This window comes from Corylus avellana, chromosome 10 (genome assembly GCF_965113065.1).
Source record: "Corylus avellana chromosome 10, dhCorAvel1.hap1.2, whole genome shotgun sequence".
Lineage (NCBI taxonomy): Eukaryota > Viridiplantae > Streptophyta > Magnoliopsida > Fagales > Betulaceae > Corylus > Corylus avellana.
The window spans coordinates 18491503-18517762 of NC_142499.1; the positions used below are offsets into that span (position 1 = coordinate 18491503).

At 35.6% G+C, this 26260-nt stretch overlaps 2 protein-coding genes across 8 annotated transcripts; both read left to right on the top strand.

Moving 5' to 3' along the window:
- The first annotated feature begins 1286 nt into the window (after positions 1-1286).
- On the top strand, positions 1287-9576 carry LOC148583449 (mRNA export factor GLE1-like). 6 transcript variants are annotated; one of them, XM_088511241.1, is made up of 15 exons: positions 1287-1500; positions 1592-1646; positions 2094-2216; positions 2476-2519; positions 2645-2812; positions 2976-3159; positions 3563-3711; positions 4308-4479; positions 5076-5295; positions 5436-5545; positions 5774-5844; positions 6739-6820; positions 7396-7470; positions 8965-9054; positions 9284-9576. In XM_088511241.1, exons 4-15 carry the CDS (start codon positions 2479-2481, stop codon positions 9311-9313), a joined length of 1392 nt encoding a protein of 463 aa, XP_088367367.1. In that variant the 5' UTR covers positions 1287-1500; positions 1592-1646; positions 2094-2216; positions 2476-2478; the 3' UTR covers positions 9314-9576. The 6 variants fall into 6 exon arrangements, with proteins under 6 accessions (XP_088367367.1, XP_088367364.1, XP_088367368.1 ...); XM_088511238.1 differs by having other exon boundaries at positions 5433-5545; positions 9284-9575; XM_088511242.1 differs by having other exon boundaries at positions 5433-5545; positions 9292-9336.
- A 9560-nt stretch (positions 9577-19136) lies between these two features.
- Positions 19137-24327, top strand: LOC148583450 (mRNA export factor GLE1-like). 2 transcript variants are annotated; one of them, XM_088511244.1, is made up of 10 exons: positions 19137-19348; positions 19429-19483; positions 20306-20389; positions 20618-20688; positions 21577-21658; positions 22237-22311; positions 23033-23116; positions 23334-23465; positions 23641-23763; positions 23852-24327. In XM_088511244.1, the coding sequence occupies exons 3-10, from the start codon at positions 20309-20311 to the stop codon at positions 24068-24070; spliced, it is 867 nt and encodes a 288-aa protein (XP_088367370.1). In that variant the 5' UTR covers positions 19137-19348; positions 19429-19483; positions 20306-20308; the 3' UTR covers positions 24071-24327. The 2 variants fall into 2 exon arrangements, with proteins under 2 accessions (XP_088367370.1, XP_088367371.1); XM_088511245.1 differs by having other exon boundaries at positions 19137-19483.
- The last annotated feature ends 1933 nt before the right edge of the window (positions 24328-26260 follow it).

Sequence of the window (26260 nt, forward strand, 5' to 3'; positions counted from 1 at the left end):
AACTCTTTTCTCGTAATAAACAATTGAAATTGGAATTCATAAGCAAAATAATTTTTTCCAGTAAAACGGATCCCAAAAGTCTCGCTAGAAGACATGATGAAATAAAAAAATTAGAAATTATACAACCTAATAAAGGAGTAACAGGCCCACCAGATCTGTTGGACAACAAGCCCAAGTCCACTCAAGTCAAACAACACCAACCAGCAACCCACCAGAATAGTAACACAGCCCAAGTCCAGCAAGCCAAACAACAATCCCAATTTGTTGGTTGCTGACCACACCAAACAGCAAGCCCAAATAGCAAGCACAAATCCAAACACCAACCCAAACCGCACCAAACAATAAGCCCAAACAACCAGCCCAAATCCAAACAGCAACCCACCCAGCAATCCCTAAACCACGCACGCTTACAGCACCAACCAGAAATAGCCGACAGTCCACAACCTCCACGTCGACAACCCCAAAACCTCTAGAATATCGCCCAAACAGCACCCAAACCAGTCAGCAACCCAAACAGAAATTGCCGACAACACCAAATAGCCGACAAAAATCGCCGATAGCCCAAATCACCGAGAACACCACACTGACCATGCTCACCGCACCAAATCCTCCAGAAATCACCGGGAACACCACATACTTCACAGACCTCCAAAGAGTCTGCCGACAATCACTAATCACCACAAAAGGAGTAGTTTCTGGTAAGAAATTCTCTACCCTCAGTAGAAACTGCTGCTACCCCCTACAGAAACTTCCGAATAGCAATTTAGAACCCTAATTTAGATGATTTTGGCTTTGATATAATGTCAATTGTACTGAATACCTCTCAATGTGAGAGTTTTTCATATTATATATGAATTGTCTAGCCAATTACAGCCTTTACAGGATGTATCTCTGCGATTACAACAATTTAGGAGAACAAATAAGGTAACTAAAATCTACCTATTAATTACAAGATACTATAGCTATAATACAAAAACATGTCATAACTAGATAGACTAATTATAACTAAATATATATGATATAGTTGTCGTATTTGACTAACAGTTTTTTATTTTTATTTTCCTTGAGAAAGAGATGAAAAATAAGAAGCAATCCCATTTTCCCCTTTCCCACTTACGAGGGAAATTTTTTTTAGAGGAAAAAAGCAAAGCCTTTGGAGGGAATGTTAAAAAAGTAGGTGTTTTATTCTGAGCCATTAGATGCATTCAATGGTTCAGATTTGTAAAAAAATCCCCGGCAATTCTTAAGAATAGCAGGGAATCTTGATGAGGAACCGACCTAAAAAAAACCCTAACCCTAACCTAAATTTAATTGTTCCGGAGACTGTCACCTGCCGCCCTTCTCTCTCTGAGACGCTCTCCACGTCTCGCTCTCTCACCGTCAGATCGACGATTCTCTGTGCTCTCGGCGTCTCGCGCCTCGCGGCCTCGCCTCTGTGGCTCTGACGCTCCGTGCTCTCCTCGCCTCTCACGGTCTGTCTCGTCTCGCCTCTCAGTGAAGGTATGTTTGGTTTTCTTTGGTTTTGTTTAGATTCAGAGGCTCTCACGGTTTTTGTCGCCTCACGGTTTCTTTTGTTTTGTTTGGTTTTCAGCCCATCTTGTTTAGATTCAGAGTCTGCCTTCGACGCTCTCAACCAGTGTGTAACGGTAATGCGTGTTTTTCAGTCTGGGTTTTTTGATTTAGATCGGAATGTGATTTGAAGGTTGATTTTTGTTGATGGGTAAGCCGTATTTAGGGTTTATGGGTAGCGTTCTTTTTGCTCATGTGATCACTTTTGGTTTTGTAGGTTCACTTGGTAGAATGAATTTGATATCTTGATCTGTGTTTGTTTACTTTCATTCGGGTGTGCGATTATGTGTCATTTACAAGTCTTGGAAGTAACTTATTGTGAATTATTTTGTTTGTAATATGTGTAGTCTTTACCCTTTTTTCTCTGTTTTTTCTTGTTTTTTTCGTTTTGATTTCTCCTCCTCTGGTAGTGGCACATAGATCCCGTTTTTGTAGTTGTTTTTGGATTTCTAATATGAGTTTGATTGTTCTAAATCTGAATCTCAGATTTTTTGTGGGCTGAATCTAGTTTTTCTCATTTTTAGGGAAATATATGGGCCTTTCGTGTGAAGTGTTGTCATTTTTAGGGATTTTTTTAAAACAAACATCTTGTTTGCTGAACCGCATCAAAGCTCTGCGAAAGCACATCTGAAGCATACAAAAGCAAGGTGCAGTAACTCGCTTTCTTGATCCTTTGATAAACCTTTGTTTCAAACAAACCCCACCAAAAAAATTGTCAAAAATCCATACAAAACCCACCAAGAAAATCATCAATCACATAAATAAACACTATAAAAAAATAAATCATTTTTTTTGGGTGAGAGCAATTCATGGAGAGAAGAAATATTCTGCAACAATAGTCATTTATTTTGCCATTATTTTTTATTTTATATGCATTAACTTTGTGTGTGTGTGTGCTTTTTGTAGAAAATGGTTGAAATTGACTTCCATGCCATACAAATTTTGAAGTGGTATGGACTATATGACTCTCTCTGAATTTTAACCCTCAAATTTAACTCTCTCTCTCTCTCTCTCTCTCAAATTTTCTGTTTATTTTTCCTATATGTTCTAATTGTTGTGGTTTGTATGTATTTAGTGGAACTGTTAATTTGGAACTTCGTTGTCCCCAAAAAATTGATGGAATCGCCGTGAATCCTGATCCATATTGGAAGTTTGATGCTCTAATATTAGAGCTTAAGTCATTGGAAACGAGGCTCAACATCTCTGCAAAGGTTCCTGCACCTTTTGTCAAAGCAAGATCACGGTATCGCATTTTCATATATGCTATATATTCAATGGGCTTAAATAGGTAGTTTGAATTTTTTGATTACAAACCTATCAAACAAATTTTTTTTTTTTTTTTTATTACAACATATATTTTGGTTGTTTTTGCTAATCTGAGATTTTTTCATCTTCCAACTCTGTAGCGATTTCTCAAATGAAAAAGGTGCTTACACAAGTCATTGGCCTTTTGTAATTCACGCGTCCGATGATTTTGATGGTTTTGATGATGAGTCGGATCTTGAATTCCAATCCTACTTGATGGGTGAAGTGGGATCAGTAGGAGGTGTTTTGTGTGAGCTAATCCATGAACATGAACTTGATTTTAAGGTATGTTGCTATTTAGATTCCAATATTGTTTGTTATGTTTTCAACTTGATAGAGCTTTAACATATTTACACAATCTTTATGGATATGTGACTTGAAAATTAGGATCCTTTCATCTTCACATCCATAGAGTTTTTTTTTTAAAATCTACTACTGCTGCTGCTGCTGCTTCTAGTACTTACTATTACCAAATATTTATGGAGGTAGGGTACTTGGGTCTTTCCTTTAATTTTTGTTTTTTTCATATATAATTCCTTGTCAAACCTGGATGTATAATGATTTATGTGTTTATCTTTTGTTCTTTACTTTTCTTTTTGAATTTTGAGTTATAGTGTTGATTTTGTCTGGTTGTCTCATTAATCGTTTTTTCTTGGTGCATAAAAATACTGTTTGGATTGACTAACAGGAGGAAATTAGAAACAAAATTTCTGCATTAGAGACAGATTTGATGGGTCGAAGTGAAAAGTCCAGTTCTGCACTCACTCGAGTTGAGAGATATCGAGAAGCAAGATGGGAAATAGATAGGAAACTTGATACTCACTACCAACGCAAGATGTAAGACCATTTGCTATTTCTTTATATGGCATTCATTATTCTAAAGACGTGGTTGTTATTTTGGAATATCCTAGTTTCTATGGTCGTTTCTTTGTGCTACCTTTGCGTGCTACGTCTAAATTCCTAGACTTTGAAATAGACCTATAAAGTAGCATGACCTTTCTAGTTGCTGATGTTTCATCCCTCTATATGAATTTTCTTTTCTCATAGACGTGATATTGTTTTGTCTTTGTAGAATATAGTAAAGAATAACATATGAGGGCAGGAGGTAGACTTGTAATTAATAGGAATTAAAAATGAATAGGTGACTGAATACGCTTTTATGAGGAGTTTGATTTATCTATTTTGGTATATAAACTGAACAAAGTCATTTGTCTTACCACCGTCATAATATGACATTTAAGGATGCAAACTTTGTTTTGGCATCCATTGCTGGAGCATGGTTGAATTTGTTTTAATGTTCAATGTTCACTAATCTTGAAATCTAAATTGCATTGTGAATTTATTTTATCATTCTCTAGGTAGTGTAATGGATGCTATTTTCCCCTTTCATATTCACAGAAACAATTTTTGACATTTCCTTAAAACCATTGTAGTGCAGAAGCACTTGATTATCACTTGAGTGCTGTCCAGTGGGACCATGAATTGAGATCGCAGATAGAAGAAAGAAAAATAAGAAGTGATGCAGCTTATGAAGAGGCCAAAAGAAAGGAAATGGCTCTTGAAGAAGAAAAAGTACGCCAAGAAAAAGCTAAAGTGGAATCTGAGGTATGTTGACTCGACCTTTTAATTTTTTGTTGTTTTCCTGGTAAAACTTTTGTTAATAGTTTTGCAAGCTTCCTTTGTTCACGATATTCTGATGGATATCTTTTGATATGCTCCGTAGAGTTATCTTGTCAGTTCTTGGATTATGACCAAACTGGAACTCCATTGCCTTTTGAAACACCGCTTTTGTTCTTTAGGGTTTTCATTTTTCAATTTTATTCTAACACTTTTCCACTGAACTTTACAAGACAATTATTATCAAATTTTTTTAACCAACTTAACATGCTTACTCTTCCTTTCAAGTTTTTTATTTCATTGCTACATTGTTTTCGAGTCCTATATTTCTGTGAGAAAAATACTCCTCTCACTTGTGTTTTTGTTATGTTTTCGTTTGAAATAAATATCCATTTCTTCATCAGATGCATTCTGTTTTCCACTACCTCTAACTGGTTTCTGCTCAATTGCCCCCCCCACCCCCCCCCCCCCCCCCCCCCCCCCCCTTTCCCCATCTGGTGAACCTGATATGTTGTCAAAGTACTAGAGTTTCAGGGAAGATACTATTGAATTTTATCAATAATTAAAAAATGTTTTGAATTCAGGCAAGACTTAGAGCTGAGGAAGCAAAAAGAGCTGCTTTGGAAGCTGTGACAAGAGAAGCAAACGAAGCTGCAGATAGGGAAGCTATTGAAACCTCAACTAGAGCTGCTACTGGGGTGGCACAAGAAGAAGCTGCCAGATCCCAAATGGATGCCAATTCTCAAAATTCAAATGAATCCAAAGAGTTTGCATCTGATGCAGCAAAAAAATCACAATCTGCAAGTACTATTTTTTTTTTCCTTTTTTGTTTTTGTGCTTGATGGATTTGTTATAACATGCTTTGCCAGTGTGTTTAGTTAGTGACTTGGTTTATTTAAGATTTTTTTCCCTCATCTGATATATTAATTGCAATGTGACAGTAGGTAATGTACTGAGGTCAGCAGAAAGTGCTCTAAATTTAGAACAGGGGAGACTACAGAAATTTAAAGAAATAGACGAAAGAAACAACGCTTTAAGGTTGACTTACAATAAGGTATTGCTAGGCTCTACAGATATTAAGTTTTGAGATTTTTTAGTACTTATTTTCCTTAAGTTTATTGACGCCTGGATAACGTGTTTGTAGATTAGATTTCTAATTGTTAGCAAGTGATTTTATTGAATTCAAAGTATATGATATATAGGATCTCCTACAATTTTTCCTTTGGGGTATGTTGACCTGCTTCCTTTATATAGTGAGTGACATGTTCCCTTTTTTTGTTAGGATTTCAGCAGCTTTGAAAGACATATTTCTAGGTTGATCAAACAAATAAGTGGGACCAAAGAGATTGTCAGGTGAGGTGGATTTGAGTTTCATTGAATCCAGCCAAAGTTTTCGTAATCAATAGGCTTTGGTTTTCTTATATTATCTACATTCCTGTACCTAATTTTTATTTTTATTTTTGGCATTCAATTCTTAAGTTACACACACCCAATGGTTCTTGAACCCACCATTTCACCCTCCACCCCATTTTTATTGCGGGAGTACATATTTTTTGAGCTAGAGCTCATTGACTAGTACACCCTAAATTATATTATCATGATAAGTATGCAAATGACATCAGTTTTTTCCCTTCATACTAGCCAATCTCAACTTTTCTTGGGACTTGCCCTAACAGTGATATGAAGGACTTAGTTTTTGCTTGCCTTCAAGTGGATTTTTACCTTTGACTTTGGTGGACCAGATTGGCTGGTTGGAACGGTAAATTAAGTGCCAACCCCTTGGCGTTTGTTGGTTTTTTTGACTGCATCATTCAAGACACTAAACTAATAAAGTAATTGTATCTGATCAGACTGGTTCATTTATCATCTGTTATTCATTTGTGAAGAATGTACTTACTGCTTTAGCCTCTTAAGATAGATGAGGGATTTCCTATTTTTGAGATGATTTGATCTAGTGGCATGATTTCGGTTGGAGCCTGTATGAACTTACTACTGAGGCATTTTATGGCTTTTGGCATGATAGCTGATTGTCTTCTAAGGCTTTGTGATTGGCTCTGGTTAGCCAATCCATCAGCTTTAGCTTGCATACCTGTAGAAAAGATGAGTTTCTTTCTAAGGCTAAGCAAGTCTCATTGTTAAAGAACTCAAATTCTGGTTTCATTCATGATCTTCATTTTGGTTAAAATTCTTTGCAATAATGTAATTAATACTTCTACATCTTTGTTTTTATCAATTTACAACTTGCAGTGAAAAGTCGCATGAGATTTTTAAGATTTTCAATGATCCTCTTTGCCCTCAATCCATCAGCATTGCAGCGTTTGCAAAGAAGGTAATTTCAAGTATTTGGCTAGAGACGTGCATTTTTTTCTTCCTTGATTTATTTTTTGTTTGTATCATAAAAATCATGAGAATCGGAAGGATAGAGGGAAAACATTGAAACATGCATGTTAAATATGCTTAATGTTGGAAAATATGGGATTTCATATGGTATATGCAAACAGAGTTGAAGGACAACATTTAGAATTTAATCTAAATACTCTGTAAGCGTATGTGCAAATCAAAACAATAGAGAAGGTAGAACTTAGAATATAGGTTTAACCATTGTATTGTAAAAGTTCTCTACCATGAACTCGCCATGGCTTTAGAAAGAGAAAAAAAATTTAACATAACTTTTATTACCATGTAAGGCCTTAATAGTTTGAGATTGTCTGACAATGGAATTTAAATAGTCATTTCCTCTTATTTTAAGAAATTAATTGGATCTAGTCTTGAGAGGCTCTTCAGCTCATAATTTTTTGTCATCATATTTGATTAGTCTTAGACTTTCTACTATTATGCTCTGGTTTGAAATTTTGCCATTACATGATACTTACTTAAAACACTCCTTATCCAATTTTGATACAGGTTGTATCCCGCTGTGAAAGCCTTGAAAACAATGCATTTGCATGTGGCCATGTCATTGTTCTTGTTACTTCACAGGTACATCATGTTAAATTCATTAGTATTACTGGATGTTGATTAAAGAGATCCTTTATTAGTTAATGGCTGTTGGATGCTCTTTTTAACTTTCTTCTACACATTAGGATGATATTCAAAGGTTGGAAAACCAAAGGATCCATTTCAAAACTTCAAAATATTGCTACATTAAGGACTATTTTGACTTGTTTTGTGCTTATGAGAGAAAACATGTGTACGCTCTGTAAGCTAAGGAATATGCCATCCACTAAAAATGTGGGTGTTTTATTCTGTGCCATTAGACGCATTCAATGGCGTAGATTTGTAAAAAAAATCCCCGGCAATGGACCGACCTAAAAAAAACCCAAACCCTAACCTAAATTTAATTGTTTCGGAGACTATCACCTACCGCCCTTCTCTCTCTCAGACGCTCTCAACGTCTCGCTCTCTCGGCAGTAGACCGACGATTCTCTGTGCTCTCGGCGTCTCGCGCCACGCGGCCTCGCCTCTGTGGCTCTGACGCTCCGTGCTCTCCTCGCCTCTCACGGTCTGTCTTGTCGGTTTTCTTTGGTTTTGTTTAGATTCAGAGGCTCTCGGTTTTCTCGCCTCACGGTTTCTTTTGTTTTGTTTGGTTTTCAGTCCATCTTGTTTTGATTTAGAGTCTGCCCTCGACGCTCTCAACCAGTGTGTAACGGTAATGCGTGTTTTTCAGTCTGGGTTTTTTGATTTAGATCGGAATGTGATTTGAAGGTTGATTTTTGTTGATGGGTAAGCCGTATTTAAGGTTTATGGGTAGCGTTCTTTTTGCTCATGTGATCACTTTTGGTTTTGTAGGTTCACTTGGTAGAATGAATTTGATATCTTGATCTGTGTTTGTTTGCTTTCATTTGGGTGTGCGATTATGTGTCATTTACAAGTCTTGAAGTAACTTATTGTGAATTATTTTGTTTGTAATATGTGTAGTCTTTACCCTTTTTTCTCTGTTTTTTCTTGTCTTTTTCGTTTTGATTTCTCCTCCTCTGGTAGTGGCACATAGATCCCTTTTTTTAGTGTTTTTTTTTGGATTTCTAATATGAGTTTGATTGTTCTAAATCTGAATCTCTGATTTTTTGTGGGTTGAATCTAGAAATGGTCCTTTCGTGTGAAGTGTTGTCATTTTTAGGGATTTTTTTTAAAATAAACATCTTGTTTGCTGAACCGAATCAAATCTCTGCAAAAACACATCTGAAACATACAAAAGCAGAGTGCAGTAACTCCCTCTCTTGATCCTTCGATAAACCTCTGTTTCAAATAAAACCACACCAAAAAAATTGTCAAAAATCCATACAAAACCCACACGAAAATCATCAAGCACATAAATAAACACTAAAAAAATAAATCATTTTTTTTTGGGTGAGAGCAATTCATGGAGTGAAGAAATATTCTGCAACAATAGTAATTTATTTTGCCCTTTTTTTTTTTTTTTTTTTTATATATATATATATGCATTAACTTTTTGTCTGTGTTTTTTTTTTGTAGAAAATGGTTGACAACACTTCACAGGAGAGACTACAGAAATTTAATGAAATAGAAGAAAGAAACAACGCATTATGGTTGACTTACAATAAGGTATAGCTAGGCTCAACAGATATTAAGTTTTGAGATTTTTGAATATTTATTTTCCTTAAGTTTTTTGACGCCTGGTTAATGTTGTTTGTAGATTAGATTTCTAATTGTTAGTAAGTTATTTTATTGAATTCAAAGTATACGATATGTAGGATATCCTACAATTTTTCCTTTGGGGTATGTTGACCTGCTTCCTTTATATAGTGAGTGACATGTTCTCTATTTTTGTTAGGATTTCAGCAGCTTTGAAAGACATTTCTAGGTTGATCAAACAAATAAGTGGGACGTGAATTTGAGTTTCATTGAATCCAGCCAAAATTTTCGTAATCAATAGGCTTTGGTTTTCTTATATTATCTACATTCCTGTACCTAATTTTTATTTTTATTTTTGGCATTCAATTCTTAAGTTACACACACCCAATGGTTCTTGAACCCACCATTTCACCCTCCACCCCATTTTTATTGCGGGAGTACATATTTTTTGAGCTAGAGCTCATTGACTAGTACACCCTAAATTATATTATCACAATAAGTATACAAATGACATCAATTTTTTCCCTTCATACTAGCCAATCACAACTTTTCTTGGGACTTGCCCTAACATTGATATGAAGGACTTAGTTTTTGCTTGCCTTCAAGTGGATTGTTACCTTTGACTTTGGTGGACCAGATTGGCTGGTTGGAACGGTAAATTAAGTGTCAACCCCTTGGCCTTTTTGGTTTTTTTTGACTGCATCATTCAAGACACTAAACTAATAATGTGATTTAACTAATATTTGTGAAGAATGTACTTACTGCTTCAGCCTCTTAAGATAGATGATGGATTTCCTATTTTTGAGATGATTTGATTTAGTGGCATGATTTAGGTTGGAGCATGTATGAACTTACTATTAAGGCATTTTATGGCTTTTGGCATGATATCTGATTGTCTTCTAAGGCTCTGTGATTGGCTCTGGTTAGCCAATCCATCAGCTTTAGCTTGCGTAGCTGCAGAGAAGATGAGTTTCTTTCTAAGGTTGAGCGAGTCTCATTGTTAAATAACTCAAATTTTAACCCTATGGCCTTGTTTGGTTCGTGGATTGTCTATTCCATTGGAAAAGGATTAGCTACCACTAGGATTAACTATCACTGAGAATAGATTAGCTAGTCATATTCCTTTGTTTGGTTGTAACACCGGAATAGACTACCTAATCCTATTCGTTCGTTTGGTACAATGCAATATGTTAGTGAATAGAATCGTATTGTGATCTTATTTCCTAAAATACCCTTATAATATAAATACAATTTATATTATTAAAGACTTTCGTTCTTTTTAATTTTTTGAAACATAAACAACTTTACTATAATTTTTTTTTTTAAAACAATTACGCAACAAATATATATAGAGGCTTGAACACAGGTTGTACGCTTGAAACCTGTGTTCAAGTGTGTATATATATATTATGAACACATGTTATATATATATAAAACTAAATTAAAAATCAAACTGATAAAGTAGAGAAAGATCGAGAGATGGAGACACAGAAAAATAAAAATAAAAAAATAAAACTTAAATAGAATCAAAGAGAAACGATACAGAGAATCAAAAGAAATAAAAAAACTGAAGAAAAAAAACAGAGAAAAAAAAAAATCCAAGAAAAAGAGAGAATGAAATAATCAAGAGGGGGAGAGAGATACCTTGCACAGAGAAGAGAGATTGTTGCTCTTTGAGAGATGGAGATCGTTTTGCAGAGTCTCTTTGAGAGACGTGGGTGTTAAAAGGGTGGGTTGGGGTTGTGGGCAATTTACACGATAATTTTAATATCACAAGAAAGGATTAGCTAAGCCACTCTTTTTTAAGTAGCTTAGTTAACACTGTGTGTATAGGATTAGTAATCCCATAGAAATAGACTATTTTCAGGAATAGAGTGTTAACAAACAAAGGATTAGTTATATCTAGTGTTAGCTAGTCTAATCTAAGGGTCTAATCCGCGAACCAAATAGGGCCTAAGACACATTTAATTATAGGACTATAAATTAACCTTAAGACCCATTTAATTAAACGGATCAGACACTCTCAATCTTAATCTGAAAACTTTCGGGTTGAGTTTATGTTGAACTCACGTGTGTCAAAAATTGCCGACCCTCGTATTGCATTTAAAGTTAGAATCATGTCAAACCATGATATAACACTACAAAGATAACTATAATTTGACCCATGAATCAAGCTCTTTAACGTTAACTCGTTAATTTCGTGTTATGTTTATGTCGATTTACAAATCATATAAAACATTAATTTCGACCCAATAATATATTATTCTAGTTTATTGGTTTTTGTTTTTTTTTTCCTAATCAATCTAGCTTATAGCCTTAGGACCAATAAGCTAGAAATCCCACTGCCTTTTTCTTAAAAAAAAAAGAAGAAGAAATCTCACTGCCTTAAGCTAGTGGGGGATTAGTTTGCCTATAAAAGCAAACTCGATTTGATCGAATTCAAACCGAAAATGTGTTTTGGTGCGTGCATACTGCAAATTGCAAATTGCAATGGCTTCTCCTCAATGATGTTCGATCGTGGTTCATGAAGTATGGCAAGACAGCTTGGAGCAAGAATTCTCCAAAATCGCAAGAGCTCTCCAGCCTCTTCGCCATCATCGTTTCTCCGCCTTCGACACTGAGTTTCTCGACGAAATCTCCCCTGCTAATAGCCGCTGCCACTACTCCCATCTATCTCCCGCTGAGAATTACCTGCACATGAAGCGCAACGTGGATGCCACTAAGATTATCTAGTTGAGTCTATCTCTCTCGGATCCTAACGGGGACTCTTGCTATGTCTGGGAATTCAATTTCAAAGGCTTCGACAAGGAAAGTAATCTTTACAATTCGGAGTCCATCCAGTTACTGGAGCGGCAAGGGATTGGTTTCAATAAGAACCGAGAAAAGGGTATCGATTGTAACGAGTTTGAAAGGCTACTCTTCGACCCTAGCCTCTTGTGGAATTTAAAAATCACTTGGGTAACCTTCCACGGTGCATATGATTTTGGCTACTTAATCAAAATCTTGATTGGTGGGCGAGAACTGCCGTCTGGTCTCATAGAGTCTATGCGTTTGGTGGTATACTTGTTTGGGTGCTGGGTGTTTGATATAAACACATCATCAAGTCGTGTGAGGGGTTGTATGGAGGTTTGGAGAAGGTAGCCCACACTCTTGGGGTTCTCCGTGTAGCTGGGAAAAGTCATCAGGTGGGTTTTGATAGTCTGCTCACCTTGCACACCATAATCAAAAGAAAAGACTTTTACTTTTCCGGTAACTTTGTTGATAGGGTTTGGAAAACATTTTGGATGACTTTATACAGTTTAGAAGTAGAAATTGACGTTAGGAGTTTGGCTGCACCACCAAAAAGTTACGGCGTCCAATTTCTAACCGGAGGATGCAATCAACAGTTCTACCACAAGATCTATGTATGTCTCGGTTAGCGATTGCATGTTATATTCAATTTGACAATGATGTATATGTAGGATGATTGATTCTTCACAACTATTGTAAATTTGATTTTTTTGGTTGTTGAAATGGAACAAGTTTTAGTATTGAGTTTATTATTGAAACATAGTAATGCTTTGGCAGTAATTTGAGCAGGATGTGGAAGCACAATTATAAGTCAGGTTGCTAAATCAACCTAACTGATATAAAAATTCGAGGAAATTGCCTAAAGATTCAAACCCTATAGAAGAAGTTACCGGAGAAGTAAAGGTCTTTTATTTTGATTATGGTATGCAAGGTGAGCGAACTATCAGAACTCGCTTGATGACTTTTCCCAGTTACACGGAGAAATCCAAGAGTGTGGGCTACCTTCTATAAACTCCTATACAGCCCCTCACATGACTTGATCACGTGTTTGAAGTCAAACATCCAGCACCCAAACAAGTATACCACCAAATGCATAAACTTCGTGAGATCAGACGACAGTTTTTGCCCACCAATCAAGATTTTGATTAAGTAGCCAAAATCATATGTGCTGTGGAAGGTTACCCAAGTGATTTTTGAATTCCATAAGAGGCTAGAGTTAGAGTAGCCTCCCAAACTCGTTACAATCGATACTCTTTTCTCGGTTCTTATTGAAATCAATTCCTTGCCGCTATAGTAATTAGATGGACTCCGAATTGTAAAGATCACCTTCTTTGTCGAAGCATTTGAAATTGAATTCCCAAACATAACAAGAGTCCCCGTTGGGATTTGAGAGAGCGAGACCCAACTGCATGATCTTAGTGGCATCCACGTTGCGCTTCATGTGCAGGTAATTCTCAGCGGGAGATAGATGAGAATAGTGGCGGCGGCTGTTAGCAGGGAAGATTTCACTGGGGAACTCAGTGTCGAAGGCGGCGAAACGATGATGGCAGAGAGGCTGGAGAGCTCTTGTGATTTTGGAGAATTCATGCTCCAGGTTGTCTTGCCAAACATCACGATCGGACGCCGCTGAGGAGGAGCCCTTGTAGTTTACATGCACCAAAACACATTTTAGGTTTGAATTCAATCAAACCGAGTTTGCTTTTATAGGCAAACTAATCCCCCACCGCGTTGGATTTCTAGCTTAAGGCGGTGGGAATTTTTTTTTTTTTTTTTAAAGAAAAAGGCGGTGGGATTTCTAGCTTATTGCCTTAGCTAGTTTGATTAGGAAAAAAAAGAAGCAATAAGCTAGAATAATATGTTATTGGGTTGAAATTAATGTTTTATATAATTTGTAAATCGATATAAACGTAACATGAAATTAACGAGTTAAAGTGTTTGATTTACTTAACTAAATGGATCAAATTATAGTTATCTTTATAGTGTTATATCATGTTTTGACATGATTCGAACTTAACACACAATATGAGGGTCGACAATTTTTGACACACATGAATTCAACATAAACTCAACTTGAAAGCTTGCATATTAAGATTGAGGGTGTCTAACCCGTTTAATTAAATGGGTCTTAGGGTTAATTTATATAGTCCTATAATTATGTATATCCTTGTGCTTCCTCCAGCTTCTCCTCAAAAGATTCAACACTTCCAATGTTAAAATAGTATTTATACTGGCTTGCATTTCAAGTGGGGGTGTTTGATGTAGGACGATATTTACCTATATTTTTGGTAAAAACGAAAATAAGGAAAATATCAAAAATAATATTGAAGATGCGTCACCTGATCAAATTTTTTCCGTTCTTAGACAATGGAAATACAAAAGGAAAGATTATTACGATTCTCGCTGATTGTCAATTTTATATTAGGATTTTATTTTATTTTATTAAGACTTTATTTCCTTTCCTTATAGGGTTAGGTTTACTATTGTTACTAGAATTATGTTTACTTTCCTACTAAAATTAGATTTACTTTTCTACTTCTTCTCGCTGATTGTCAATTTTATATTAGGATTTTATTTTATTTTATTAAGACTTTATTTCCTTTCCTTATAGGGTTAGGTTTACTATTGTTACTAGGATTATGTTTACTTTCCTACTAAAATTAGATTTACTTTTCTACTAGAAGTAGGTTTACCAGAATTAGATTTACTTTATCTACTAGGATTAGATTTACTTTCTCTACTAGAAGTAGATTTACTTTCTCTACAAGTATTTCTCTTCTCTAAATAGGCTTACGTATTATGTAAAAATCAACTCATTGGATTATTATCAAATCAGAGAATTCTCTCTCAAATACTCTGCAGAGTTTTATCTTTCTTTTAGCTTACGAGCTCGTTTTTATTTTTTTGGGTAGAAGACGAAAACGCTTCTCCTTGCAAACTAAAAAATGCTGCTCTTTGATTAGTTATCTTAGTCTTCCGCTACATCAGTTAGTATCAGAGCAGGCTTTATCCTGATCATGGCCAATTAGCGCAACGGTGACAAACTTTTCCAACAACGCTGCTTGTAGGGGAGGGACTTTTTCAAGAGTCAAATTCATAGGGTATCCGAGCCGGCATTATTCGGATTCGATAGCCAACTTATACTACAACAACTTCTATAACGACGCCGTTCGTGAGAGAGATGTTTCGAGATCCGGCTATCAGTGATACATCAAGCGAGCAGAGGCTCCTTGGAGAACCAAATTTCAAGAGTTCAAGCAGACTATGCACGCTATGCAACAAGAGATGCGGGAGATGTTGGAACCCATGCATATGGGATGCATGGGTTCCCTATGGAATTATAGGGATAGTGATGCCAAAGATGACTATGGGATCCAAGTGAAACCCGTTCAGTTTCCTTATGTTGACAAGTTCATTGATGATGACGCAAGTCTGATTCGACCTGTCCGTAACCATATTCATAAATCTCCAAATAGTCACTCTGCCTATGTAGAGAATATTAATTATGGTGAAAGAGATGTGGAAGATGTTAGTTTGGTTAAAAAAGTAGAGTTGCCGTCAAAGAAAACATATGTGCATCCACCATCATTGCTTCCAATGACTACGTCAATGGAGGAACAGCTACCGCCTCCTCCACTACAAGTGCAACTTCCTCCACCACAGTTGCAACCTCCTCTACCACAGATGCAACCTCCTCCATCACAAGTGCAACTCATCATGATCACCACAAAAATTGGCGATCCTTTGGAAGATAATGGTGAAGTTGAAGATGATGTCCATGAAGAAATTGTTGGGGGAATTTTTATGGAAAATGACAAAAAGGAGAAAACGTGTGAAATCTATGTAGATTTCTTCAAATATATTTATGTGGAGGAGCTGTGCGAGCCATGTCCTAAAGAAAACTCGATGACGAGTTTTTTTCAAGTGTGGGTGTTTGATGTAGGACGATATTTACCAATATTTTTGATAAAAATGAAAATAAGGAAAATATCAAAAATAATATTGAAGCAGCATCATCTGATCAGAATTTTATCCGTTCTCAGACAATAGAAGTACAAAAGGAAAGATTGTCACGATTCCCGTTGATTGTCAATTTTATATTAGGATTTTATTTTATTTTATTAGGACTTTATTTCCTTTTCTTGTAGGATAAAGTTTACTTTCCTACTAGAATTATATTTATTTTTTCTACTATAATTAGATTTACTTTTTCTACTAGAAGTAGGTTTACTTTCTCCATAAGTATTTCTCTTCTATAAATAGGCTTGCTTATTATGTAAAAATCAATTCATTGGATTATTATCAAATTAGAGAATTCTCTCTCAAATACTTTGCGGAGTTTTATCTCTCTTTTAACCTGCGGGTTTGTTTTTATCTTTTTAAGTAGAAGATGGAGACGCTTCTCCTTGTAGAATCAAAGATACTGCTCTTTGATTAGTTACCTTAGTCTTGCGCTATGTCACCAGACCAGGTTTAAGTAGCTTGTTCTTGAACTCTTGGAAACTAATCTGAGGAATACATCAATCAGTTAAAAAAAAGTTTTAAGAACACAACAATGAAATGCAATCAAATACACAACAGAAGCTATTAGAACGTATCCATATTTAGGGGATAGGGACCAGCAATATTCAAGAAAATAAAATTTTTATCTTGATCCAATAAAAAAAGTTTACAATATTCAAGACCACGAAGTTTAGAAGAGTTTACTCATTTCATGGCTGCAATAAAGACTAATTATTAATCATGGAACCCAAAAAGATTACTAGTTATTAGCAGCCACAAGAAGGATGGATGGAGTCATCAACACCTCGAGTGTTACAAAGTGCAAAGAAGTTAATGCAATATAAATTGCCGATTACTATTGCAATCTATCTGAAATATGGCAAGTCACCAAAGGCAATGACTTAGACCGCCTACATATATCTATTAGAAACCTAAAAACCGACTGAAAGAGTGCTGAAAAACAATGACTTGCTTCTGATCATGAGGACCTACAAAAATTGGCGAAAATATAAAGACTAGAAACTACCAAAGAAAATGCACATTATAATTGATCCATTTTCAACAAAAATTAACATGTCACACAAAGCACTAGAACTAACAAAAACGTACCTTTCAACTCAGATTTCTGCTCATTCGCTTTGGGAATTTCCTTCTTGTCCTTCGGGTAGTAATTCTCATGGCCTACATTGACCACATATATATAAATTTTTGATGGTTAACCGGAATTAGAGACCGCCTTGTTTTCAATGTTTTGACTCAGATTACGCAACTACCCTTGCAATGAAAGTAGATTTGGCCCATTTATGTGGGTTAGTTTCGTTTATCCTAAAATTGCTTTAACATGGGTTTCATCTTTCTTGTCCCACATAGTTTCTCAGTACAGCCCAGTTTCATTTGGATCTTACGTGCAAGTATTTGAACCCCTATTAGAGCATTTTTAATGGAAGAAAACTCATTTTTGTTAGGGGAAAAAAAGGGGTTACGGTTAACTATTATTAGTTAAAACTGCCAATCTCAACTGCCTAAGCTGTTAGTAAAATCGAATTTCAGCCCTAATTTTTGTTATTTTAGCTAGCCATTTCCCAAAAGCATCAAAGCTTTGTTAGCGTCCTCACCAAATTTTATTCACCAAAATAATTAAAAGTACATTTTTCTCTATTTTAACTACTCATTATTTTTAGAACATCTCTAAGAGCACTCCTTGCAGCCTCACCAAAGACATTTTTTGATTATTTTTGTGACAACATTAACCAAAATGGCCTAAATGTCCACTTTAACAAAAAAAGAAGAAGAAAGTATTGAGATTAACAGTACTCACCAAATTTAAAAATTATTATTGATTAGAAAAATACAATTTCTCTCCCTTTTGGCTTTTTCTCTTTCTCATTTTAAATAAATATAAAGGTTAGAGAAAGAATAAAAAAATTTAAAAAAATAATATTTAAATTAAATAGTAAAAGTAGATTGTTATAGTAGTGAGCATGCTCTGGGTACTCTAAAAAAGTGAGTTGTCAAAATATACTTATGGTTATTTTGATGAGTAAAATTTGGTGAGACTGCTAGGAATGCTCTAACAGCCTCACTATTTTAACAATCAATTTTTACTATTTTATTTAAATATTATTTTTTCAAAGATTTGTTTATTTTTTCTCTAACTATTAAAGGATGCGAGAGAAACGAAAAACAAAAAGGGAGAGAGAGAGAGAGAGACAGAGTGAAATTGTTTTTTTATTCGACACGAATAAAAAAAAAAAAAAAAACTCACTATTAATAGTGAGTATTGTTTACTCACCATTTTTTCTTATTAAAATTGTGAGGCCGGAAAAAGAGTTCTTAGCTACTTTTACCAAATTGTCTCACCAAAATAACCACAAAATAGTTTTCATGAAGTTGCAAATAGTGCTCTTATACATTAAATTCTATAAATATTTATCCACTTCATTTAAATATTATTTTTATTTTTTTTTTTCCATTCTTATAGCAGTTGGAAGGTATTCTTTTGAAAATCTATTCTTAAAATCAAAAGAGCCTTAGAACATGGACAATAGATAAAAACAAATCATCATTCAAGGGTACATTCTAATGCAAAGATGGTAGATATTAAAAATTATGGCACAAAACAAAAACAGAGAAAAATGCTATGTTCTCTCTCCTCAAACCTTCCAGACTCTCCCTCCAACTGCTGCCATGAGAGGAGGGAGTTTTGGCTCCCTCCTCCTCCCATTCCTCCTCTAAATCCCTTTTGTTTTTTTTAATCGGCTTACACTTAGGCTTAGAATAAAGTGTGCTCCTTTAAAAACACAAAAAGGAACGATCTCAACACAAACAATAAATAACCCATAGCAGGAAACAATTCAAAATTCATACGCAGCAAACCCACGAAAAGATCAAAATAAACAAAAAAAAATGGACAAATTACTCAATAGAGAAATACCAGTTCAATAGTGTTATTTTATCTGATTCTCCCTTAGAAATACCAGTTGCCGTTCGAAACATCTGCAAAAATGTCGAAGCTTTTTGGTGGGTATTTTTTTTTTTTTTTTTTTTTTTTCTTGAGAAAGAGATGAAAAATAAGAAGAAGCGAGGGATCTGATTTTCCCCTTTACAACATTTTTTTTAGCCTCAGGAATATGTCATCCACTAAAAAAGTAGGTGTTTTATTCTGAGCCATTAGATGCATTCAATGGCTCAGATTTGTAAAAAAATCCACGGCTAGCCGGGAATCTTGATGAGGAACCGACCTAAAAAAAGTTAAAAAAACCCCTAACCCTAAGCCTAAATTTAATTGTTCCGGAGACTATCACCTGCCGCCCTTCTCTCTCTCTCAGACGCTCTCGACGTCTCGCTCTCTCACCTTCAGACCGACGATTCTCTGTTCTCGGCGTCTCGCGCCTCGCGGCCTCGCTTCTGTGGCTCTGACTCTCCGTGCTCTCCTCGCCTCTCACGGACTGTCTCGTCTCGCCTCTCAGTGAAGGTATGTTTGGTTTTGTTTAGATTCAGAGGCTCTCACGGTTTTCTCGCCTCACGGTTTCTTTTGTTTTGTTTGGTTTTCAGCCCATCTTGTTGAGATTCAGAGTCTGACCTCGACGCTCTCAACCAGTGTGTAACGGTAATGCGTGTTTTTCAGTCTGGGTTTTTTGATTTAGATCGGAATGTGATTTGAAGGTTGATTTTTGTTGATGGGTAAGCCGTATTTAGGGTTTATGGGTAGCGTTCTTTTTGCCCATGTGATCACTTTTGGTTTTGTAGGTTCACTTGGTTGAATGAATTTGATATCTTGATCTGTGTTTGTTTGCTTTCATTTGGGTGTGCGATTATGTGTCATTTACAAGTCTTGAAGTAACTTATTTTGAATTATTTTGTGTGTAATATGTGTAGTCTTTACCCTTTTTGTCTCTGTTTTTTCTTGTTTTTTTCGTTTTGATTTCTCCTCCTCTGGTAGTGGCACATAGATCCCGTTTTTTTTAGTTGTTTTTGGATTTCTAATATGAGTCTGATTGTTCTAAATCTGAATCTCAGATTTTTTGTGGGTTAAATCTAGGTTTTCTAATCTTTAGGGAAATATATGGGCCTTGTGTTGTCATTTTTAGGGATTCTTTTTTAAACAAACATCTTGTTTGCTGAACCGCATCAAATCTCTGCAAAAGCACATCTGAAGCATACAAAAGCAAAGTGCAGTAACTCCGTCTCTTGATCATTTGATAAACCTCTGTTTCAAACAAACCCCACCAAAAAAATTGTCAAAAATGCATACAAAACCCACCAAGAAAATCATCAAGCACACAAATAAACACTATGAAAAACTAATTCATTTTTTTTGGGTGAGAGCAATTCATGGAGTGAAGAAATATTCTGCAACAATAGTCATTTGTCTTGCCATTTTTTTTTATATGCATTAACTTTTTTTGTGTGCGCGCGTGTTTTTTTGTAGAAAATGGTTGTCGACGCTTCACAGGGGAGACTACAAAATGAGATAGACAAAAGAAACAACGCTTTAAGGTTGACTTACAATAAGGTATTGCTAGGCTCTACAGATATTAAGTTTTGAGATTTTGAATATTTATTTTCCTTAAGTTTATTGACGCCTGGATAATGTTGTTTGTAGATTAGATTTCTAATTGTTAGCAAGTTATTTTATTGAATTCAAAGTATACGATATATAGGACCTCCTACAATTTTTCCTTTGGGGTATGTTGACCTGCTTCCTTTATATAGTGAGTGACATGTTCTCTTTTTTTGTTAGGATTTCAGCAGCGTTGAAAGACATATTTCTAGGTTGATCAGACAAATAAGTGGGACCAAAGAGACTGTCAGGTGAGTTGGATTAGAGTTTCATTGAATCCAGCCAAAGTTTTCGTAATCAATAGGCTTTGGTTTTCTTATATTATCTACATTCCTGTACCTAATTTTTATTTTTATTTTTGGCATTCATTCAATTCTTAAGTTACACGCACCCAATGGTTTTCGAACCCACTATTTCACCCTCCACCCCATTTTTATTGCGGGAGTACGTATTTTTTGAGCTAGAGCTCATTGACTAGTACGCCCTAAATTATATTATCACGATAAGTATGCAAATGACATCAATTTTTTCCCTTCATACTAGCCAATCACAACTTTTCTTGGGACTTGCCCTAACAGTGATATGAAAGACTTAGTTTTTGCCTGCCTTCGAGTGGATTTTTACCCTCGACTTTGGTGGACCAGATTGGCTGGTTGGAACGGTAAATTAAGTGCCAACCCCTTGGCCATTTTGGTTTTTTTTTTGACTGCATCATTCAAGACACTAAACTAATAAAGTGATTGTAACTGATCAGACTGGTTGATTTATCTTCTGTTATTCATTTGTGAAGAATGTACTTACTGCTTCAACCTCTTAAGATAGATGACGGATTTCTTATTTTTGAGATGATTTGATCTAGTGGCATGATTTAGGTTGGAGTCTGTATGAACTTACTACTGAGGCATTTTATGGCTTTTGGCATGATAGCTGATTGTCTTCTAAGGCTCTAGTTAGCCAATCCATCAGCTTTAGCTTGCATAGCTGTAGAGAAGATGAGTTTCTTTCTAAGGCTAAGCAAGTCTCACTGTTAAAGAACTCAAATTTTGGTTTCATTCATGATCTTCATTTTGGTTAAAATTCTTTGCAATAATGGAATTAATACTTCTGTATCTTTGTTTTTATCAATTTACAACTTGCAGTGAAAAGTCGCATGATATTTTGAAGATTTTCAATGATCCTCTTTGCCCTCAATCCATTAGCATTGCAGCGTTTGCAAATAAGGTAATTTCAACTATTTGGCCAAAGACGTGCATTTTTTTTTCTTCCTTGATTTATTTTTTGTTTGTATCATCGAAGTCATGAGAATGGGAAGGATAGAGGGAAAACTTTGAAACGTACATGTTAAATATGTTTAATGTTGGAAAATATGGGATTTTATTTGGTATATGGAAATAGAGTTGAAGGACGACATTTAGAATTTGATCTAAATACTCTGTAAGCGTACGTGCAAATCAAAACAACGGAGAAGGTAGAACTTAGAAATTAGGTTTAACCATCGTATTGTAAAAGTTCTCTACCATGAACTCGCCATGGGGTTTAGAAAGAGAAAAAAAATCTTAACATGACTTTTATTACCATGTAGGGCCTTAACAGTTTGAGATTGTCTGACAATGAAATTTAAATAGTCATTTCCTCTTATTTTAGGAAATTAATTGGATCTAGTCTTGAGAGGCTCTTCAGCTCATATTTTTTGTCATCATATTTGATTAGTCTTAGACTTTCTACTATTATGATCTGGTTTGAAATTTTGCGATCACAGGATACTTATATAAAACCCTCGTTATCCAATTTTGATACAGGTTGTCTCCCGCTGTGAAAGCCTTGAAAACGATGCATTTGCATGCGGCCATGTCATTGTTCTTGTTACTTCACAGGTACATCATGTTGAATTCATTGGTATTGTTGGATGTTGGTTAAAGAGATCTGGTTAATGGCTGTTGGATGCTCTTTTTAACTTTCTTTTACACATTAGGATGATATTCAAAGGTTGGAAAACTAATGGATCCATTTCAAAACTTCAAAATATTGCTACATTACGGACTATTTTGACTTGTTTTGTGCTTATGAGAGAAAACATGCGTACGCTCTGTAAGCTGAGGGTGATGTCAGCTTGATGCAGATAGTAGCGGTATACTTGTTATGGTGAGGGTTTGATGTGGGCACCTTTTAGCGATATCTTAATGAAACAAAGCCTAGAGGGGTTTCATGGAAGGCATTATTGTGAAATTGGAAGAAGTCCTCACATCAGGATTTAGATGTTTGTTCTTGTATTCCTATTCTTCTGGAAATACACATGCCAGACACATACATTGATATGACTAGTAAAGTGCACAAGTTCTCACATCAAACATTTTAATCATAGTAATCCTAATCACGAAGAAAGCTAATGCCATTTCTTCATTTCATATGTACGTGCATGCATGTTTGTAGGAAGAAATTGTGTGCTCCTTTCCTTGGAATCAGTGTTTAAGCAATCATAAAGTCTTGCTATGCTAAAGCAACTCATCCATTTAGCAATATTGATTTCTAAATTTACTGAAGATATAGAGTTTTCTCTGTACAATTGCACTGATATTTGCTCATCTTTCGATTCAGGTTCCACTTGCAATGGATCTCCTTCTAGCTGAGCTCCACAGAGCTTGCATTTACACTGTTCCAAAGCACATAATGTACTCAAAGGTGACGTTTATTAACTCAAAGAAGCTGTTTATTAATGTTTGGTATCATCGTGCCATGGTGATTTTTATAATTATTCTTTCAAGTTTTTGACGAATCCAATAAAATAGTAAAGTGGAAAGTTTTAAATTGCTTGGCCTTCTCTCTTGTTACTGCTGCTCTTGTTTTGGATTTGGCTGTGACTATGGAATTTTTTAAATTAATTTTTTTACTACTTCAGTCGGCATTTGAATCCAAAGAGGCTTATTACAAGGCTATTGGATACCAAAAAAGCGACGGAAAGATTGAGAGCACCGAGGACTATTTGAGACGGTTGGAGTCCTACATGAAACTGTATGGGGCTTTGATTCAGGTTTGTATCTAGGACCTTATGCTTTAGACTTTTTATGTGTTGAAGTGCTTTATTTTTAGTTATAGGCAATTCACAAAAAGCAAGCTTTGTTGGTATGGTACTACTATCACATCTATCTTTAGTCTCTTTATTCATGAAAACAAAAGCAGCTTACCAAGAATGACTGTTTTGGCAGACGGAAGTAGAGGGCGTCCAGAACGTACATGGTTTGAAAGAAGGTTGGGCATGGATTGCAAGGTTCTTGAACACTCTTCCTGCTAATCAATATACGGGTGTTGCCCTGTATGCATTCCTGAAAGTAAGTTGAGTCGGTATAGAAACATAATGCATTTTCACAACATAATATTTGAAAACCTTTGAGGTTAAAAGTTTGCATGTTTCCACAGATGGCAGGCTTTGCTCTCTTCAGAAAATACAAATCTCAATTCGTGAAAATGCTTAGCATCATCTCTAACAACTTTCTGGAAGCACTTAAAGCACGTGAAGAGCCCGGGTTAAGGGCAACCGTCGTCGGGATCCAATCCTACATAGAAGACAAAAGGTTCCTCGAGGAGCCAGAGGGAAGGGGTCTGCAAGGTTCTTTGCTATCAAGTGTTTTGGTGTGAGAGCAAGCCGGGAATAGAGGATGGAAACGATGGGATTTGATTTGATTTTCAAGAACTACATGTTGTATATGTGTCAGCCATTTTTTTTTATTTGATTTGAGTTTTAATAAGAGAATGTGTCGTTTGAAGTTGCAAATTATTTTGTATGTGGACCAATGTGCTTGTGAAATTTGTTAAGAAAGGTTGTGTAGATGAGTCAAATTGTTTTGATAAATGACTCCAGTATAAATTCAATTGAAATTGTCAGGTTCAACTCACCTACCCTGCTTATAGTTGCTGAAAAAACATTGTATGTACCAATGTTTATCAAAACAGAAACAATACAAAACAACAGGCATTGTGCCACTTGAAATTTATTCAATTATGCGACTTGAAAGCCATTGTGCGACTTGAAATTGATTCAGTTCTCGTTTTATGAACCAATGTCCCAAACAAAGAAGACTTATTGGAAAATTATCTGTCACTGTCCCAATTCCCTGGCAGGAGTTCACTAATAGGGAAAAATTCACTTTACCCCTTCGAAGTTTCAGGGGTTTCTCAATTCGAACCTTAATGTTTAAAAATTGGCAATGTACCCCCCTAATGTTTCAAAAATTTTCAATTTAGACCCTCTGTTACTAATTTTTGTCTAATTAGACGGAAATCATCCCACGTGCATCTCACCTGGGATTTTGATGCTCTCTATTCCAATTTTACCCTCATTAAAGCCTATGAAAGTACGTAATTACCCTTATTAAAACCTATGAAATTACGTAATTACCTTCAATTTCAGAGGTTTTAATGAGGGCAAAATTAGAATAGAGGGCATCAAAATCCCACGTGAGACGCCTATGGGATGATTTCCATCAAATTAGACGGAAATTAGTAACGGAGGGTCTGAATTGAAAATTTTTGAAACATTAAGGGGGTACATTGCCAATTTTTAAACATTGAGGTTCAAATTGAAAAACTCCTGAAACTTCAGGGGGTAAAGTGAATTTAACCCTCACTAATAATAAGATCAAAATGTTTATTGAATGCTTCAACAGGCACATGGGAGAATTCCTCTGAAATAATTAGTGTCGAAATAATACAATTTACTAAATTTTGCAGACAACTTTTAAGGTTTACCTTCAATTCTAGTGCATGGATTTTTTTTTTTCTAAAAGCATTAATAACATTTTCGTAACCAAGATGCGACATAGATTTGATGAAGGGACATTCCTCCAAAATCAGGCCACATTGGCACCCGTCTGCCAATACTCTTATTTAGGCACACCGTAATTCATCAATGTATACATTTTTATTTTGGGGAAAATCCATTTTCCTCCCCTGAAGTTTCAGTGGTTTTTCAATTTGAACCTCAAAGTTTAAAAATTGGCAATGTATCCCCCCCTAATGTTTCAAAAATTTTCAATTTAAACCTTCCGTTACTAATTTCCGTTAAATTGGACGGAAATTTGTTTTAAAAAGGCTGAGGGTAATTAGGTAATTTCATAGATTTCCATCCAATTTGACGGAAATTAGTAACAGAATGTTTAAATTGAAAATTTTTGAAACACTAGGGGGGTACATTGCCAATTTTTAAACTTTGGGATTCAAATTAAAAAAACCCCTGAAACTTTAGGGGGGTAAAGTGGATTTTTCCCTTTTATTTTTTTATTGGATAACCACTCTTGACTCAGCAGAGAATAACACTTATTTTGAAAAAGCCCCCCGTTGGCCTAGTGGTTGAGGCTTGTGGTCTTATGGGAATATCACCTCATTGATCCCAAGTTCGAGACTTGCTAGGTGCAAACTCCCTCTTGGAGGGTGTAAAAGCCAGCGATTTACCCGAATCCGTGTAGGAAAACTTCCGAGGGTGCGGTGCACGGGTCCGAGGTTTACTCTGCAGGGGTGGGTTTCCCGTCATAAAAAAATAAAATAAAATAAAACTCATTTTGAGGAATTGAAAAAAATCAGAACATGCACATGGCATTGACCAGCATGTACTCCCTCACACTAGTCATGTCACTGTCCAACACAGGCATGACTTCTTTGTTGCTCCAAGAACAAGAACAATTCATTGCTAAACAATCTTGCAAATGCAGACTCAGTTATGTTGTCACCAACTTTGGCTTCTCTAAAATAATGGAATCAGACATGAGTGTATGAAATAATCAATGGACAGTCAAGTCTCACTAATTAGGAGCTACGATATTTGAGGTCTAT